Source organism: Suricata suricatta, chromosome 10 (genome assembly GCF_006229205.1).
Source record: "Suricata suricatta isolate VVHF042 chromosome 10, meerkat_22Aug2017_6uvM2_HiC, whole genome shotgun sequence".
Taxonomy (NCBI): Eukaryota; Metazoa; Chordata; class Mammalia; order Carnivora; family Herpestidae; genus Suricata; species Suricata suricatta.
The window spans coordinates 27,883,545-27,901,989 of record NC_043709.1 but is presented as its reverse complement, the minus strand read 5'-3'; the positions used below and the strand labels follow the sequence as shown (position 1 = coordinate 27,901,989).

Below are 18,445 nucleotides of genomic sequence, written 5' to 3'. Positions count from 1 at the left end.
AATAAGTGATTTATAAAAATGAAAAGAGAGTGGATGTTAGTGGTTGAATTATGCCCTCCTCACACTGACACAAAGATATGTTCAAAGTCTAATCTCTAGCACCCGTACCCATAAGTGTAAGTGAGGTCTTTGAGATATGATCAAGTTAAGATGAGGTCCTGCTCAATTGGGGTGGGGGCTAGTCTGACCTAACTGATGTCCTTACAGGAAGAGACACAGACACACAGGAGACGAAGGTCTTGCAGAGATGGTGCCCAGGACTGAGCCTCACTGCCACAAACAAAGGAACATGTGGATCACTCTAAAAGGAGAAGAAGCAAGGAGACATTCTTCCCTAGAGCCTCTGGAGGGAGGATGGCCCTGCCAACCCCTTGATTTTGCGCTCCTACACTCCAGAATTATGAGAGAATAAATTCTGGTCATTTCAAGCTCCTCAGTTTGAGGTACTTTGCTAGAACAGCTCTAGGAAACTAACCCAGTGGGGGTTTCTCACAGGAGCCGACCAGTGAGAGATGGGAGACAGACCCGGTCAAGTATGAAATGAGAGGACTCTGTTGTTTTATTCCTCAGTCTGCACACTGGGACTGCACACTGGCAGCAGCCTTCCTGGGAGCTTGTTCAAAATGCACAATTTCCGACCCCATTCTAGACCTGAGACCTAATTGCTCTTGAGATGAGTGCAGCATTGTGACCTGAAAGCCAACTCACATGAGCCTTTCCCATGCGCTGGGCTCCAGTCTAAAAGTTACACACTAGGTTAAACCACTTAATCCACACACCAACCTGCTAGGTAGGTACTATTATTATTCCCATCTTGCAGATAAGGAAATGAGCCACAGAAAGGTTAAGTAACTTTGCTAAGTTAAGCAAATAGCAACTGCTGCAGTTAAGGAAATGAGCTATATTTGTCTTTATATCAAAGGGAAAATAGATAAAAAAGAAATTATATTTTTACTTGAGAGAAAGGTGCTGAAGGGTCAGGCCTCTCTACCCTGTGAACAAAATTAGAAGCAACTCTACTTTGGAAAAGGAGTGTTGGAAGAACCGTTTTGCAGATCAAAGTCCAAAATGTTCTTCTCTGTTCCTCTATCTTGACCCATGCCTCACCCAGTTGTGGGTTAAGCAGCAGGGTAAAAGCAGACTTTTCTCCTCCAACAGGAAGACTACCACATGCAGGAGGCGGGACTAGAGAAGAGAGTGTGGTATTCAAGGTCCAGCTCTGAAGAAAATATCTAGTGAAGCCATGGACCTTGAACACCTGAATGCCTTCCAACAGAAACCACCTTTTCTCTGTTGCAATCAGAATGAGATCTCTTGGGAGGTGTAAGAGAGAATGCCTTCTTGAACATTCTGGGAGATTGATGTTTTGTGGGCCAGCAAGACTGTGGAAAAAAGGAAAAGAGTGGCTTCCTCTGATGTCACCTTGACCCCTGTACACACTGAAGGTAAATGTATACTACATCTCTTTCAGAAGAAGGTAAAGAAGTTGAGCAAGCCCTGCTTTATGCCAGCCTATCAGACAAGACATGCCTAGACGCACCTCGGAGTCTTTGAACTTACTCTCTTGCCTTGAATAGCCCCTTCTTCCAAATGTCCTGTTGAACTGTTACACATTCATCAAAACCCACCTCAAAAGTTACTTTTTCAGTGAAGTCCTTCCTGTTCCTCCTTGCTCATTCTGCCACCCTTGACAGAGCTCATCACCATTCCTCTGAGCCACCACCATAATTTGCATATAGAAGCATACGTGTGGGGGGGGGGTATCTGACTTGCTCAGGTCATGATCTCCTGGTCACTGAGTTCCAACCGCACCTGCTGACAGCTCAGAGCCTGGAGACTGTGTGTGTGTCTCTCTCTATGCCTCCGCCCGCTTACACCCTGTCTCTCTCTGTCTCAAACATAAATCAATATTTAAAAAAATTATTTTTAAAGAAGCATACTTTGGAGGTATTGTGGGCTCAGTACCAGACCACTGTAATAAAGTGAATATCCAGATAAAGGGAGTCAAATGAATATTTTATTTTCCAATGCATCTAAACCTTATATGTACAATATATTGTAGTCTATTAAATGTGCAATAACAATGTGTCTAAAAAATGTACATACCTTAATTAAAAATTCTTTATAGCTATAAAACGCTAACCATTATCTGAGCTTTCAGTGAGTCATAATAACTGATAAAACATCACCATAACTGCAATAATAATAATGAAAAAACTTGAAATATTGCACGAATTACCAAAATGTGACAGAGACACAAAGTAAGCAAATGTTGATACACTGGCTTCATGGAAGATTGCCACAAATCTGTCTCCTTTTATTTATTTATTTATTTATTTATTTATTTATTTATTTATTTATAATTTTTTAATGATTATTTTTGAAAGAGAGGGAGAGAGACAGACAGACAGACAGACCATGAGCAGAGGAGGGACAGCGAGAGAGGGAGACACAGAATCTGAACAGACTCCAGGCTTTGAGCTGTCAGGACAGAGCCCAAGTCAAGGCTCGAACTCACAAACCATGAGATCATGACCTGAGTCAGATGCTTAACCAACTGAGCTACCCAGGTTCCCCCAAAATACACAATATCTGCAAAGTGCAAGAAAGTAAGGTGCAGTAAAATGAAGTATCTTACTCTTTCTAAAGATAAAATTTATTCCTCTGTATTTCTATTATTTGGTTACATGATTGTGTCTTTGTTAAACTTATGATCACCATCCAGGATGGCTTCTTATTCATTCTTATATCCTCAGTTAGACACAGACCTAGTAAGTATTTTTGCATGCCAGAAATATACTCCATACCATGAAAATTATATTTAAAGTCTTTAGGAGTATTTAAAAAATGATATTCAATATGATGTCACTAAGTGACATATGCTATTAACTTAAATTCATTAAAATTAAATAAAATTTAAAAATTAGTTCTTTATCACATTTCTATGACCCATGGTCAGAGGTGCCATATTGGACAGTGCTAATGCAGACCATTTTTAAATTCAAACAGTGCCATAGTTTCCATTTCTTTTAACAAACAAATGTATCGTTTTTGAAATGTAACACATCACATTGGTGGTACACATTATTTTGTAACCCTGCATAATATGGCGAAGAAGATGAAAGGTGCTGTGAGTGTGCAGTGATTGTTCATTGTTGGACACAAACTCCTTTTCTAAAGTAGCAGGAGGCAATACACTGAAGGGATGAAAAGTTTGCCTTTTCTTACTTACAAGCTGTGTATCCATGCGGATATTATTTGGCTTCTCTGGGGCTTTGTTTGCTTATTTAAAAAGATATTAAGCAACCATGCACAGTCCACTGGGCTAATGTAAGTATTAAATGAGATACTGTTAGTACAGTTAAGACAGAGAGTTGAATAAAGAATAGTTTTTATCTTGCGCCTCAAGACACTCACCTATTACCACAGAGCAGAGGAACTGCTGAGAGCCAGAAGAGAGTCTCTTCTCCGCTTTTGTGACTACCGCCTTTGGCCTTGACATGCTTTGAGTTGTCTAAACTACTGCAAAAGCAGAGGCCGATCCTAACTGGATCAGCACCCATCTCGGTTCTAATTCTGACTCCGCTTTTACTATTTCTAAATTTCATCACCTGTGAAATAGGAGCAGTGCATTCTTATGGGAGTTTGTGACAAGCAGATGTAGACCAAATAGAGTGTAGCACAGAAGCTTTGTATGCATGGAATAAACTCCACAAATAAATATCTGTTGTTGTTTTCATTGTTATCTTTCTAACAGGACTTATATGTACAATAAACAAAAAAGTTTATTGAATGAATGAATGGAGTAAGCTAAATCAATAAATAGCCTCTCCTACTTATTGCCTGATGTCAGACTAAATAAATATCACTAACATGATCACTTCATGGAAGATGAGCAGCATGTCATTAAGTAGCTCAAAGCACTGTGCATTTCAGGCGGTTACTGCTGCAATGAGGAATAGGACTTTGTAAGCGCTTAGAGCTGTAAGCTCTGATTCTCATGATCGTCCAAATATTATTTTTATTTCCTGCCAAATTTGTGCACAATAGTATGCACAAATAATTGACCACCCATTAATAGTGATGGTGTAAGTTTTCTGTTTACATTTTTATTTTTAACACTGACCATATTTCTTTAAATAAGTAAATGCTGTTTTAATCAAAGCTATTAAAAAAAAATAGCCCCATGTTTCCTAATGGAAAAACAGACTCAGTTAATCATTTGACAAAGTTTCATCAAACATTGTTTTATTTGTTAGCAACTCTGATCAATGCAGAAAAGTCTAAAATAACTGGGTTTCAGAAAAGGCACCTGGGATGACATAGGAGGGGAATATCATGTTTATCTACGTCTGGTGAAATTTGTGTAATAATCCTACAGATATAATTATAGTGCCCGGACTAACTAGTTATTCTCCAAGTGCTCTGACCAGATCTATTTGTCTCCCGTCTCCATCCTGCCCCAGGAAGAGCTTTCATCTTTCTAGCTGTCTTAATGGTTGTCTTTCCTTTAGGCTTAATCAGTGGGACGTCTGACCTAAAAGGAGAGAACAGGAGACCCTGTTTCAATGCCTCACCTTTGTAGATATGGCACCCCTCCAGGAGCACAGCTCCCTGGGCACAGAAATCCTCCAAAGCTGTCCTCTCACTTGGATCCAGAAACTCAATTCTTCCCCTGTCCACGTAGCCATCTGGGTGACAACAGCTTTCCATCACTGCCATCTCTCGGTGACTTGTCATCCCTGTTTGGTGCAGTAAACTCTGGGCACACTGTATAATAGTCTGTTCATTCAATTCATTTGAACTCTCAGAGGTAAACTCTGTTTTCTATCAGATCTTTACACAAAAATCAAAAGAGAACACTCTGTGCCATGTATTTTCCAGGTATTTGACAATAGGAAAGTTCCTTAATTTCTCCTAACTTCAGTCTACTTGTCTACAAAATGGGAATAATAATAGTGTCTACTCATGTACTCTGAAGGGCTGTGAGATTGCTATGTAATAATGAGACAGGATCTCATGACTTCTGGAAATTTTGTTGATATGCTTTTGTGTTCTGAGTGGTAAATAATGAGGGAGATGCATTCTCTCAACCATAAGGGAAGCCAGCCTGAAAATGTAATGAAGGAAGGCAGATGGAGAGGAACTTGGCTGGAACTCTGATCAAACTGTACCTACAGGCTACTCAAACCACAGGACAGTTTGAGGCTTCCTTTATGGTTTAAACCAGTTTGGATTTTCTTGTCAGTGCTTGCAACCATAAAGCATCCAATGTTGTAGAAAAAAACAACTATCCTCACATATTTGCTTATTAGACTTGGAGAGCTTAAATGTAGTTTTTGATATATCTCTACTTTTTGTAAATCAGCCTACTCCCCAGGCTTCGTGAATGGTCGACTCTGATAAGTCTTTATAAATCCTGTATAAATCTTCAAATCTAAATTTGAAGATTTAACTAAATGCAATAAACATTTCTAATATTTAGAATATTAGAATATTAATTGATTAATTATAGAAATATCCAAGTGAGCAGCCTGATTATACACATGATGTTTTAAAACTGATTTACTATATTAGTAACTGCACATACCAGCTTTCTAGGCCAATCAAGAAAAAACAGCTTTGTGCTATATCAGCTCAGCACTGAATATAGGTAATGTAAGTTGTAATACACAAGTATCAAAAAACAGGAGTAAAAGAAATAGCTGAGAACTTGGAAAGATGTGCTATTTTTGTCAAGAACACAATGTGTGTTCTCTTCAGAAAATTGAGTTTAGGAAAGATTACAATTACACTTTTATACAATAGTAATTTTGAATGTCTTTGTAAATTTATTTTTTCAAAATGATGACATTAGCAAAAATTTTACATAGCCTTATTGAATTCAAATGAGGCTTTACCAGTAATAATGGGATTTAATACAGAGCTAGAGAGAATTTGAAGTGTAACGTTATGTCAAAGGATCTAAGAGCCTATGAGTTACAGAAGATCAATACTTTTTTTTTATTTGATTCCCTTTGAAAATTGAACAAGAAAAGCTGTACTAATTGTTGACATATATATATATATATATATATATACACACACACACACATATGTATACATATATGTGTATATATATACATATATACAAATTGACTCCAAATGTTACATTTAGGGAAATAAGAAAATCTGCAATAGCTCAGTTAACATCAACAGAAAGCTTCAAAAAAGAATTCTGAAAATGGCAGGCAAAATATTTTTTTTTATTGTAGGCAATTATTTAAACTGCATATTTGGTTTTATGCATTATAAATCATGTGGGAAAAAGATCCACATTGCAGTTAAGTTTCCAGTATCTAGCTTTCTTTTTTTTTCTTTTTTTCTATTTTATTTGTTCTTGAGCAATGATATTAATGGGATTTTGCCAGGTTGTAAAAACGAGGGCTTTCTTGGGAGTTATTTATAATTTCCAAGCTGGATGGCAGAACGCACATAGACACATCGGAAGGTGGATGGCTGGATCTCCCAGTACTGGACTGGGTTGCTGAAAAGGCTCACACCCGAATAAGACGCCTTTTTCGTGTTGTATCCAGGTGGGCAGAAGTCGTTAGGCCCAACTGCAGAGATATTGTTGTTATGAAGGTAAACAACCTGCAAAATGAAATAATGGAGAATGATTATTTTCCTCTAAAAATACTGAGCCTTTCATATAAATACCTTATTCTTTTTATTTTATTCTTTACTCTTTATTCTTGACCCCTCCTTTCTCCTACACTCTCTGCCCAACCAGCAACAAATGCTGCTCGCTCCAGCTTCCAAATGTATCCAGAACCCAGCGCTTGTCCCCATGTTGACCTCTACAACATTGCCCAAAACTGCCACTATGTCCTCCTGGATGATTCAAGTTGTCATTAATGTTGTCCTTCCTGCTTCCTATTTTGCTCTAAAGTCAATCTTCCTTCCTTCCTTTCCACCTTCCTTCCTTCCTTCCTTTCTTCCTTCTTTCTTCTCTTCCTTCCCTTTCTCCCTCCCTTTTTGCTTCCTTCTTTTTTCTTTTCTTAGCTTACAGAGCAATTATTTAAAAAATTAAGCCACATTATATATCCTTTGCCTCGATGCTCCAGTGGCTTCTTATCTCATGCAGAATAAAGTTCAAAGTTCTCACAACGGGCCACAAATCCAACATGATCTGCCATCCTTCTGCTCTGCCCTCGTCTCCCCTCACTATTCAATCCAACTGGCCTCCTTGCTTTTCCTCTACTACAATGGCCACAGTGTTCCTTAGGTTGGCACACATTGTTTCTTCCACCTGGCCTGACATTCTCCAGGGTGTCTACAAGGCTTACTCTTTCATGTAATTTATGGAACTTCTCCTTACCAGAGACTTCTTCCCTGACTATCCAATGCTGCCATTCTCTATCCCAGTCACACTACTTTAAATCTTCACAGTAATTATCACTATACAACATATTATATATTTGTTTGTTTTTTCTGTTTTCCTTCTCTAGAATAAAAGCTCCATGAGAAAGGAAGCTTGTTTTGTTCATGACTGTATCATCACTGTCTATTGAACAGAATAGGTGTTTAATAACTATGCTAAATGAATACCTGAATAAACTTACATTATTTCATAAATTGTGTCTACATGGAATGTTTTCAAGGCAAAGATAAAATGATGGACCTTTTAATAAGATTATACAAAATGAGGAAGTAATATATAATGAACAAGAAGAATGTGTGTAGTATTTGAATCAAAATAATAACAAACACCTGAGTCTAAGAAACACTTGAGTGTCATAGCATTTAGAATGAATAGACCTAGAAAGTGTTTTTAAGTTTATTTATTTTGAGAGAGAGAGAGAACACAGGGAACAGGCAGAGAGAGAGGGAAAAAGAGAATCCCAAGCAGGCTCTGCAATGTCAGCACAGAGCCGGATGTGGGGCTCAAATTCATGAACTGTCAGATCATGATCTAAGCCTAAATCAAGAATTGGACACTCAAATGACTGAGCTACCCACGTGCCCCAGACCTAGAAAGTTTCAATGAAAGTATATTCTTTGTTACAAATTCTACCTTATGAATAGTATTCTATAGTTCTTTAGAATTTTTCTGAAATGTACTTTATGATTATGTTTAAGAGAATGGTAAATTGTTCATAGAATTTTCTCATGTAGATTAAATACCAGACTTATGAAAGGGCTTAGAAATGGGTTTTCATGTATATGTGATTTCTGAGAAGCAAGAAGTGACTTATCATAAAACCAAAATTAAAATATAATAGTAATGTGACAATTTCTAAAGTGCACTATAAAACCTGTGAGGTGCACCCTTAAAATGATTAACTTAAAATATTGTTCCATCCCCCAGAACCCTTATACTTATATGCAGGTGAAAAGGGCCTTGTTTAAGAAAGGTGTTAGAAGGAAGACAATAGATATCATATAAAAACAGAAACAAGGGATATTAAAGCCCAACAATACCTGTAACTATTTTTTTTATAATTCTCAAACTTTGAAAATTTCTTTTCATTTGTCATTCTCTATTTTCTAGCAGTGATTAGCAAGAAAGGGGGAGACATGTTTGGTTAAAATTTATGGCTAATTACTGAAGGTGATAGAAGAAAATGTTAAGACATAAAGCAAGTATTAGCCTGTGTAAAAAAGAAAATTAGATCCTCAACTCAATTCTTGAGGTCATTATTTTCTATTATTAAGCCAGACAAAAATCACCACACACACACACACACACACACACACACACACACACACACACCCTACAGTCAAATATTTCATATAAGCATAGACATAGAACTTTAAAAAATATGAGGAAACTAAATATAAAAAGGTTCTACACAATGACCAAGACCACGCATAATCTCATGCATTTATCTCAGGGATGTAAAATTGCTTTAACTGGAAATTAGTTAATTTAATTTACTATATTAAAAGAGTAAAAGACAAAACCACATGATAATCTCGACAGGAAAAGTATTTGAGCACTTCATGATTTTTTTAAATGTGTCTTTATTTTTTTTATATATATAGAGAGAGAGAATGCACACATGAGAAGGGCAGGCACAGAGAGAGAGGGAGACACAGAATCTGAAGCAGGCTCCAGGCTCTGAGCTGTCAGCACAGAGCCCACTACGGGACACGAACTCACAAACCGTGAGGTCATGACCTGAGTGAAGTCTCCCGCTGGAATGACTGAGCCTCCCAGGCGCCTCTGGGTGTTTTCACTTTTATCATCCCACAGTTGCTACTATGGTTTGGACATTGTTTAAGGTTGAGCAATTTATGATTAAAACTTTCAAAAAACTAATAGAATTTTCTTAACTTGATAAAGAGCACCTACAAAAGATCTGTAGCTAACATCACACTGAATGGTAAAATATTGAATGTCCATCCCTATCTTAAAATAGAAAACAAGGCAAAGGTACCTAATTTCATCACTTCTATTCACCATTGCACTGGAGATTCTAGCCAGTGCAATGAGACAAGAAAAATAAGTGAAAATAATTCAGATAAGAAAAGAATAACTAAAACCATATTTATTTACATATGGCATGATCCCAAATACAGAATATCCAAAGACATGCACAAAATCTTTTGTAACTAAAAAAATTTCAGAACCCTACCAGGATAGAAGATCAATAAACAAAAATGAATTTTATTTAAATATACAGTAAAACCTTGGATTGTGAGTCACTTGTTCTGCGAGTGTTCTCCAAGATGAACAAACACTTCTAATAAATTTTAACATGATAAATGAGTGATGTCTTTCAATATGAGTAGTACATGATACCAAATGGCACATGGTCACAATTGAGCCAATGATTCTTGAAATTCACTCTGATATATAAGTGATTTGGATTACAAGCATGTTTCTGGAATGAGTTATACTCATAAACCAAGCTTTTACAGTACTAGAAAAAAACAATTCAAAAATAAAATTAAGGTAACCATTCACAACATATGAAAAATAATAAATAAAATAACAATAAATGGAGTAGAATAATTGTAAGACATGTATAATAAAAATGACAAGCATTGCTGTGAAAAGTTAAATAATATGAAATAGAAAGATATTCCATGTTTATGAATTGGAAGACTCAATACTATTAAGATGACAATTCATCCTTAATTGACCTATAGATTCAACACCATCTCTATTAAAGTCCTAGCAGGCTATTTTTGCAAAAATTAAAACCTAATCCTAAAATTTATATGAAAATGCAAAGAAACAAGAATAGTTCTTGTTTGTAAAAAACCTTCACTCTCAACTTCAAAACACAATCAAAGGCTACAGTAATCAAAATGTGTAGTGCTAGCAAACAAAATGTGATTTATTGTGGGGAATAGGCCTAGGAATTCTCTAGGCTTTCACTGATGAGTTAGCAAGGCACAAAGAATTAGAAAGCCATAGAATGCTCACACCCAAATCTGGGTAAAGAAGATTAGGCAAATAGGTATAGAGAGGGTGGGGCAGAGGTCCCATTAAAGAGAGGGTGGGGGAAAGGCCCCAATACAGAACAAAGGTATATGAAATAAACAAGATTAGGTATTCAGGGCAGAAGCATCCCCCAGCTTAGTACTACAGCAGAAAGCTGCTTTCACAGGAAGGAGGCACCAAATTAGGTAAATAGGTAAATAGAGCTATAGACTGCCGCAGGGCATAGTTGCCCAGAGTGGAGCTAATTAATAAAAGAAAGGTGTCCTGTTGACCCTAATGCAGCATGCTCTGTCTTTCTTGTCCCCTAGACCAGTTTAAGGTAAACAGAAGTGGTGCCTCACGTATTCTGTAAACAACCTTCCACCTGACCACGCAGCGGCAGGATTTTGTTTTGTATGAACCCAAACCCCTAACCCCACATATCTTCAAGACCCTCTTTCCCTCACATCCCCTAGTTAATGTTCACAGTTTTATTGTCTCTTTGTGCACGTCTCTCACCATGTTTGTAAGCCTTCTGATCCTAATAACAGGGCAAGGACTCTTAATCGAGGCTGTTGTCTTCTCCTGGACATTAGCCATCTCTGTGTCCCGCTTTCTGGCTAGACAAGAAAGAACTCTAAACCCAGAGCCTACAGCAGTATATCCATATAATGGAATGCTATTCATTGATAAAAATGAATGAACTACTGACACATGCTATGTTACAGGTGACCTAAAATCATTACAATACGTAATTCTATTTATATGAAATGTCCAGGAAAGGCAAATCCATGGAGGTATAAAGTAGATTAATGATTTCTTGTGATAGAGGATGAGATTGAAAATGGATATAAGGAATATTTGGGGGGTTAGAACATAACATAAGCGTTAGAACTTGTGGTGATGGTTGAACAACTATATAATTTTGCTAAAATAACTGAGTTATACGTTTACAAAAAAGGCAGTAAGATAAGTGAAATCCCTAAGAGCCTATAAGAAGTGAGGTGAAATGGGTGCATGGATAACTAATTAAATATGAAAAGCCAAGAGTGAGACCCTTCTGAATGTGAGGTCATGTACGTGAATGCCCATGATATTTGCTAATATTCAACAAAGATTTCAAAATAGCATGTTTTATAAATTTTTCTCTGTGACTCACAATAAGAAACACATTACACACTGAGATTTAGTATATATAAATCTATGCATTTAAACATTTTTTTTAATTTTTTTAATGTATTATTTATTTTTGATACAGAGAGAGACAGAGCATGAGAGGGGGAGGGGCAGAGAGAGAAGGAGACACAGAACCGGAAGCAGGCTCCAGGCTCTGAGCTAGCTGTCAGCACAGAGCCCGACGCGGGGCTCGAACCCACAAACGTGAGATCTGACCTGAGCCGAAGTCAGAGGCTTAACCGACTGAGCCACTCAGGCGCCCCTAAACAACATTTTTTTGAAATACTTACCATTACAGTGATATTTTCTTTCCATGCATCCCATCCTATCCTTTCCTATCTTATACATGTTCTTAATTAACTCATTAAACTTACTTTATGAACTCAATAATAAGTCCAGACTGACATTTGAAAAATGGCAATCAAGAAGGTAAAACTGATTATTCTGGGATATAAAAATGAAAACAAAGCAACCTCCTGGCTCCCCTCAAAACGCTCACCCCCAACAGAAATCTTAACAGTAGTAATGGTAGCTATTTCTAGGTCTTCTAAGTGTCTTGTTTTTTCTTGTGCCTTCAGACCTACTTACTCATTATCCTATCCCCATCAAAGTCCCACTAAAAAAGAATCAGCATGAAATAAAATGTGGTCAAGTGTCATCTTCATACTTATAATTCAGATACTTTGTTGAAATCTAGCTAATGTGAATCGTGATATCTATTTCACTTGGAGTTTTTGTCACAAACCAATAAAAACAGAGGTCAATAACATTTTGACACAATTGATAGCAGAGTAAGCAATAAACCTATCTTGAACCACAAGCAAAAAAGTTGAGATACTAGATTACCAAAATGGCAACTTTACAAAAAGTTTTTTATCTATAATAGAGCGTCAGTGTCAAGATATAATTTCTGAAGCACCATGGTTGAACTAAGTACCTATGTAAACTTCGGAAAGAAGCAATTTAAATATGACCTTTAAAGAAACTGAAAAATTAGATAAAACAAGCCAATACATAAAATCTGTGGATAACCACATTATTAATTTTTAAATATAAAATTTGGATAACGTATTTGTGTCATTTCCTGAGAGTAAGAGTGGAAATCTTATATTGTTATAGATGAAAAAATATTACTATTTAAACTGATGAGCATGACTTACATTTATAGGTTTATAGACTACAAAGCTCTATTATCTCTGTGGACCCCTGGACCATATCTTCTTATCCTTACGCATGTACTCTAGCTGGATAACTTACATGACGTTAACTCAGTCACAGAACATTCCTTTTGACCATCATGACATTTGGTAAAGCTAAAAGTTAAAACTGCTCTTTTATTCCATATCTGTTCATCACAAATGATGTCATCGTTTTCAACCAATATGTTTTTGCTGCACTGATCTAACTCGAAACTATCTTGACTGCTTTCTAAAAAATACTGCATCCTAGAAAGTAACATTATTATTATAACCTTATTAGGTTAAGGTAATATTCCTATTAAAAATAAGAATTCAAGCCTGTATTTTTCATGAAACCAGAATGAATAGCGATGTGGAAATATTAAAAATGCCTTTCTGCAAAAATACCGCCAGAGAGTCCCGCTTCCTCGCATCCCAGGAGGGAGGGTTTGCTCCCTAGAGACTCCTCACAGGTGTAGTGGTACTGCATTACCTGGATGTACTTATGCTCCGCCAGCCCGCCAGGTACTTTGATGAGCTTATTGTTGTCCAAGTGAAGCTCCCTCAGATGAGGAGTGTTGGCCAGAGTGCCGTTGTCAACAGCAGAGATGCTGTTAAAACTCAGTCCCAACCTGCAAAAGGAAGTGGAAATGAATGCATGCCCTGCTCAGGGCACATGGATGTCTTTCTCACAGGCGTTGTGTGATTTATCAAGTTCTTTGTTTTTGCACTTACTGTTCCCTTTGCCAAAGTGCTTTTTTCCAACCTTGCTGAGCCTACACAAAGCCCATTTGCTCTTATGTTCCCGACTTAGAGTCACTTTCTCTTTTTTTAAAATGTTTATTTATTTACTTTGAGAGAGAGAGAGAGCAAGAGCAGATGCATGCAAGCAGGGGAGGAACAGAGAGAGAGAGAGAAAGAGACTGAGAGAGAGAGACTAAGAGAGACAGTCCCAAACAGGCTCTGTGCTGTCAGTGCAAAGCCCTACCCTGGGCTCCGAACTAAAGATCTTGACTTGTGCTGAAATCAAGAGTCTCAGGTTTAACTGACAGAACTACCCAGGCACCCCAACTCACTCTTTTTGAAACTCCTCTGATACTACCAGACTAGATATGTACCCCTAGAAAATGCTCCTATAGCATCTTGTTATCATTCTCTTTAAAAAATTCAAGGGACTGTGTCTTTGTGGTCTCTCCTAGAGAAAAGTGACTGCTTTGCAGCATATCCAATACTAACACAGAGCTTCTTATGATCGATGAGTAGATGTTGAATTGATTTCTATGTATAATGCATATAATGAATTCACTCCAAATCAAAAAACGGTATATTTATTATATACATTTATTGATTGTAAATAAAAGGTAGAAGGTTCTAATGAATCTTTGTTCCTATAAGCTGTTAAGATTTGTGCAGAACTACATCTACCTCAAGGAAGGCAAAACCTTTTTTCTTCTCTTTAAAAACAAGCCCTTTTCATCTGCCTTTAACAATAAAATCTGAAGGGCGCCTGGGTGGTTCACTCGGTTGAGAATCTGACTTCGGCTCAGGTCATGATCTCACAGTTCGTGAGTTTGAGCTCCGCACTTCAGATCTTCTGTCCTCTTCTCTCTCTGCCCCTCCCCCACTCATGCTCTCTCAATAATAAAAAAATTCATGTTGCCTACTATGGAGGAAAGAACAGGTGCTTTCCCAAGGATACTTCATTATCCCCACAAAAACATACCTGCCAGGAAGGTTAACAGAATTAGCAGTCTGCTTTTGTTTGAGTTTATCAGTGATCATCTGCTACTATCAGAATTTGCCTGGTGCCAGCATTCTTGGCTTCTGACCCTGATCTCTGACCTACATGTCTGTGTCTTGGCCCCTTTGACATTTTTATACAATGCTACTCAAAGCTTCGAGTTGCATTTTTTAAATGAAATGCATAACAAGTGAAAGTTCTGCAACCATGAGGACCCTTCCTAATAAACAGGATTCAAAAGTCAGAAGAGGTTAACATGGAGACAAGACTGATGTATTTGGCATTCTAAAGATGAATGACTGTCAAATTAGGGTGCTGCCAATCCAAAAGGGCAGAGAGGAGATACTCAGGATGAGGCGACAAGGAAATGAAGGAGAACCAGAAAGTTCAAAGGGAGAAAAAGAAAAGGAGTCTGCTGGGCTCCTTCAAATGATGTGGAACCGGCTTGGAAATTTTCAGTAGGATCGTTTTAGCTTGTCCTCAGCAAGTTTGGATTTTTGAGCCCGTCTGAGATTTGGATTCTGGTTTATGTAACCCAAGTCTCTCCATCTTAATCATGACTTGATATTTGAAATAACTGAGATCATAGTATACTGATTTTAGGCTATTAATAAAACAGTTGGTTTATCTTATCTATTGATTATTAACCTGGCATCTTGTCAAGGAACAATTTGTTTTTCCTCTGGTTTAGACATTCTGGCCTCGTCTCTTCTATCACAGAATCATATCTCCTATTTCTTACAACACTCCAAATCCCATATTCAATTTTGGGCTAATGCATTTTTAGATTATAATATTCTTAATAACTGATTCAAAGAACCTTTACTTTTCTGATTATTTATATATTCAATCAATAAATGTTTTTGAGGACATGCTATGTTCAAGGTTAAAGATGTTATCCTAGCCTTAGGAAGGAAGAGAGCACAGAGCTCAAACACTACGATCCCTCCCATTGAAGAGAGTTTGACCTAGTAAGGGTGTTGCTATACGTATACAAATACATATGTATTTATATATGTATATCTCATAATTTGGAAGAGAGGCATATTCTATGTCTCCCCACATGTTCCTAATAACTAATTGGAATATTTGCCCCATAACGTTCTGAGATCGGTGGCTGCTTTTTTTCCTCTTCTCAGAGTTTTGATTTTCAATACCAAAATACATCTCGTGTTCCAACAGTGGTGAAAAGTAAACAACAAGAGGATTTGATGGTTTCATAGACAAATTTTTCTGGAGTTGATTCCAAAAAAAAAAATTTGCTTGATACATTCAAGAAATGGAAAAAATTTGCTTGCCCAATGAGTCAATCTACTCCAATTTAATTATTGGAATTAAAAAAAATTACATGCCACTTTCAGTATAAAATAAACTTTTTTCCAAAAAGGCACAAATTTATTAATGGCTTACCATATTTGGAATTAGACTGTTGTACCTCTCTATGACTACCACTACCACTAAAAATAGTTGTCCTAGAGACTGTCCTGTACAATAGGCAGTGCAACTTATCTTCCCACACTTTTCTGCAGCTGGAGGGACCAAATCAACAAAAAAAGATCAGTGATACACAATACTATTTCAAAATATACTTGTTATCTTAGGGGCTGTAATTAAAATAGCTTTAGAGTTATCATCTGAGACTTAGGGTAATATACTGTATGACAGTCCCATCCATATGCTCACCTTCAGACTTCACCACCCACCAGCTCCCTAGGGAACATCTACTGAAATGGGAAAAGCTATGTTATATGTCATCTTGTCTTAGCTACTTCTCAAGGGTCAATTATACACTTTATATTTATTCATCTACCGTAAAATTTATAAAGAAAAAAAGAGGAGTGAGTCAGTTTGGCATAACACCACGCTCCTTCATAAGAACATTCAGCACTACAGTTCAAAAGCCAAGTGTTTTTTGAAGATAAAGTAAATAGTTTGGAAGCCTTCTCCTCTTTTTATTACTTAACCAGATTGCAAATATTGAAAAAGTAAGTTAATCTAGAAGGCAGGAAAGGAGCGAATGGTTATCCATCAGGAAAAGGAAAAGGTAAGAAGAGCCAGAAAAAAAAAAAATAACAACACAAAAAACAACCCAGTAACTTTTCTAAGACTACGCTAAATGTCTTGAGACATTTCAAACTCTTCAGAGAATAGAGGTGTGGGAATCTCATTAAAATTATCCTGATTCAATGGTGTGGGATGCCCAGTATTTCCATGTCCTGGTAAGCTTTCATTTTAAGGCATTTTCAAGTTCTTAACCCTGGGTCATAATTTAATCAACCTTCTGTTGAATGTAACTAAGAGCCTATGAAATAAGTCTTCTGACTTAATCAGGTACCTTGTACATGAGATATGTCTAAATTAATCTAAAAATAATATAGTAGATAATCTTCATAGTTATGCTAAGTGTCCTATTTCATTGTTTTTTAAAGAAATAATTAAGCATGCTGAGGTCTGAGGTGGTTGGGACCAACAACAAAAAAACGCATTATGGTCAGAATTTGCCTGTGACATATCTAGTTTTGAGCACACGGATACCATTACATCTAGCCATTTTACTGACATAAGTTACAAAAGAATATTATTACTTAGCCAAATTATTCAGTCCTTTCAGGCTCGCTGCATCAACTTTGGAGATTTTGTTCCCTTCAAGATGTAACTCAGTAAGGGAAGGAGGAAGACCTGAAATACAGAAGTACAAAACGTTACATTCGCAGTGTAACGACGGTCTGTAGAAAGACTTCATGAGGAAGGCGGCCACTAATTTTCTAAGAGACCCAGAGTGTTAGAGGATTTGCTATCCATCTTTTTTATTGGTTTTGATTTCTATCCATTTTCTTTATCCCTTTCATAATAATATACACTTCTGGAAGTAGTACAGCGCTTTTTCCTTTCCTCTTAGTTCAATTTTTTGGGGGGGTTAATAGATTTTCTTTATTTCGTTTACCTTAAAAACCAATATATGATCAAAGTTTTAAGTATCTGTTCAATCTATTAAGTCCTAAGCATTTAATACTTATGGGCAACATTTTAGATGTTCGCTATATCTTGTTGGAAACTTTTTAATAGTCTTTTTATCATACTTTTTTTGAATATAACACAATTTATTTTTTAACATATGCAATTATTTTCCATCATTTACAATACAGTAGTTACAATGACACTCCAAACAGAAAAGCAAAGTAAATATCAAAACACCAACTTCTATTTCATGTAATTAGACTTATACAGAAATTAGAAGGTTAAGTAACAACTAGTTAATCACCTAATTTCACAGCTATCTGAAGTGGCGATCGTTATATAGCAGCTTATCTATGATACATTCAAGATAAATGATACAATTTATTACTTGTTCATAAGCTAAAACATAGCCTGCTTAATACCTTTCCTTAAATTCCACCTCTATAATACAATATACTTGAGGTCCATGCAAAAAAGTAGCTACCTTTTATGTAGGAAATGGATTATTAAGTCTTTGGTGTTGTAAAAGCGACTTCATTTAAACATAACCACCCCCACCACCAGAAAAAGAAGAGGGAAAAAAAAAGTAAAGAAAATAATACGGGAAAAACCCAAGACACACTTCCTAGGGGGAAAAAAAAACCAGCATGTAATTTCTGTCCTTGACGGAATGTATTAAATAAACAAACACCCCCAACAAGCAAAACAAGTACTACAATGTAAAAATATTAAAAAAAGAAAACCCTCTCACATGCATAAATGAAAGATTGCACACAAAGAGCTCACATCTTTTCAAGCTTCAATAGTAAATATTCTGTTACTATGTATTAAATACTGCATGGTTTGCCCAATCTAAGATGAAACCACATCATGAATCAATAAGCATTTTGCATTTTCTTTCATTATCTACTCAAAGTCATGCCTACTGCACCTCTAAACATTTCATTAAATCCAATGATACAGCAAACACTCCCAAAA

At 36.6% G+C, this 18,445-nt stretch overlaps 1 protein-coding gene across 2 annotated transcripts in view; it reads right to left on the bottom strand.

The window, feature by feature from the left end:
* Positions 1-5,808: 5,808 nt before the first annotated feature.
* The window catches only part of DCN (decorin), a 44,812-nt gene continuing 32,175 nt past the window's right edge, over positions 5,809-18,445 (bottom strand). For both annotated transcript variants that reach the window (XM_029955150.1, XM_029955149.1), the window contains exons 6-8: positions 17,095-17,188; positions 13,262-13,400; positions 5,809-6,633 (exon numbers count right to left, since the gene is read on the bottom strand). In XM_029955150.1, coding sequence (XP_029811010.1) covers positions 6,439-6,633; positions 13,262-13,400; positions 17,095-17,188 — 428 coding nt within the window. In that variant the 3' untranslated portion in view covers positions 5,809-6,438. The remainder of the gene's footprint in view (positions 6,634-13,261; positions 13,401-17,094; positions 17,189-18,445) is intronic.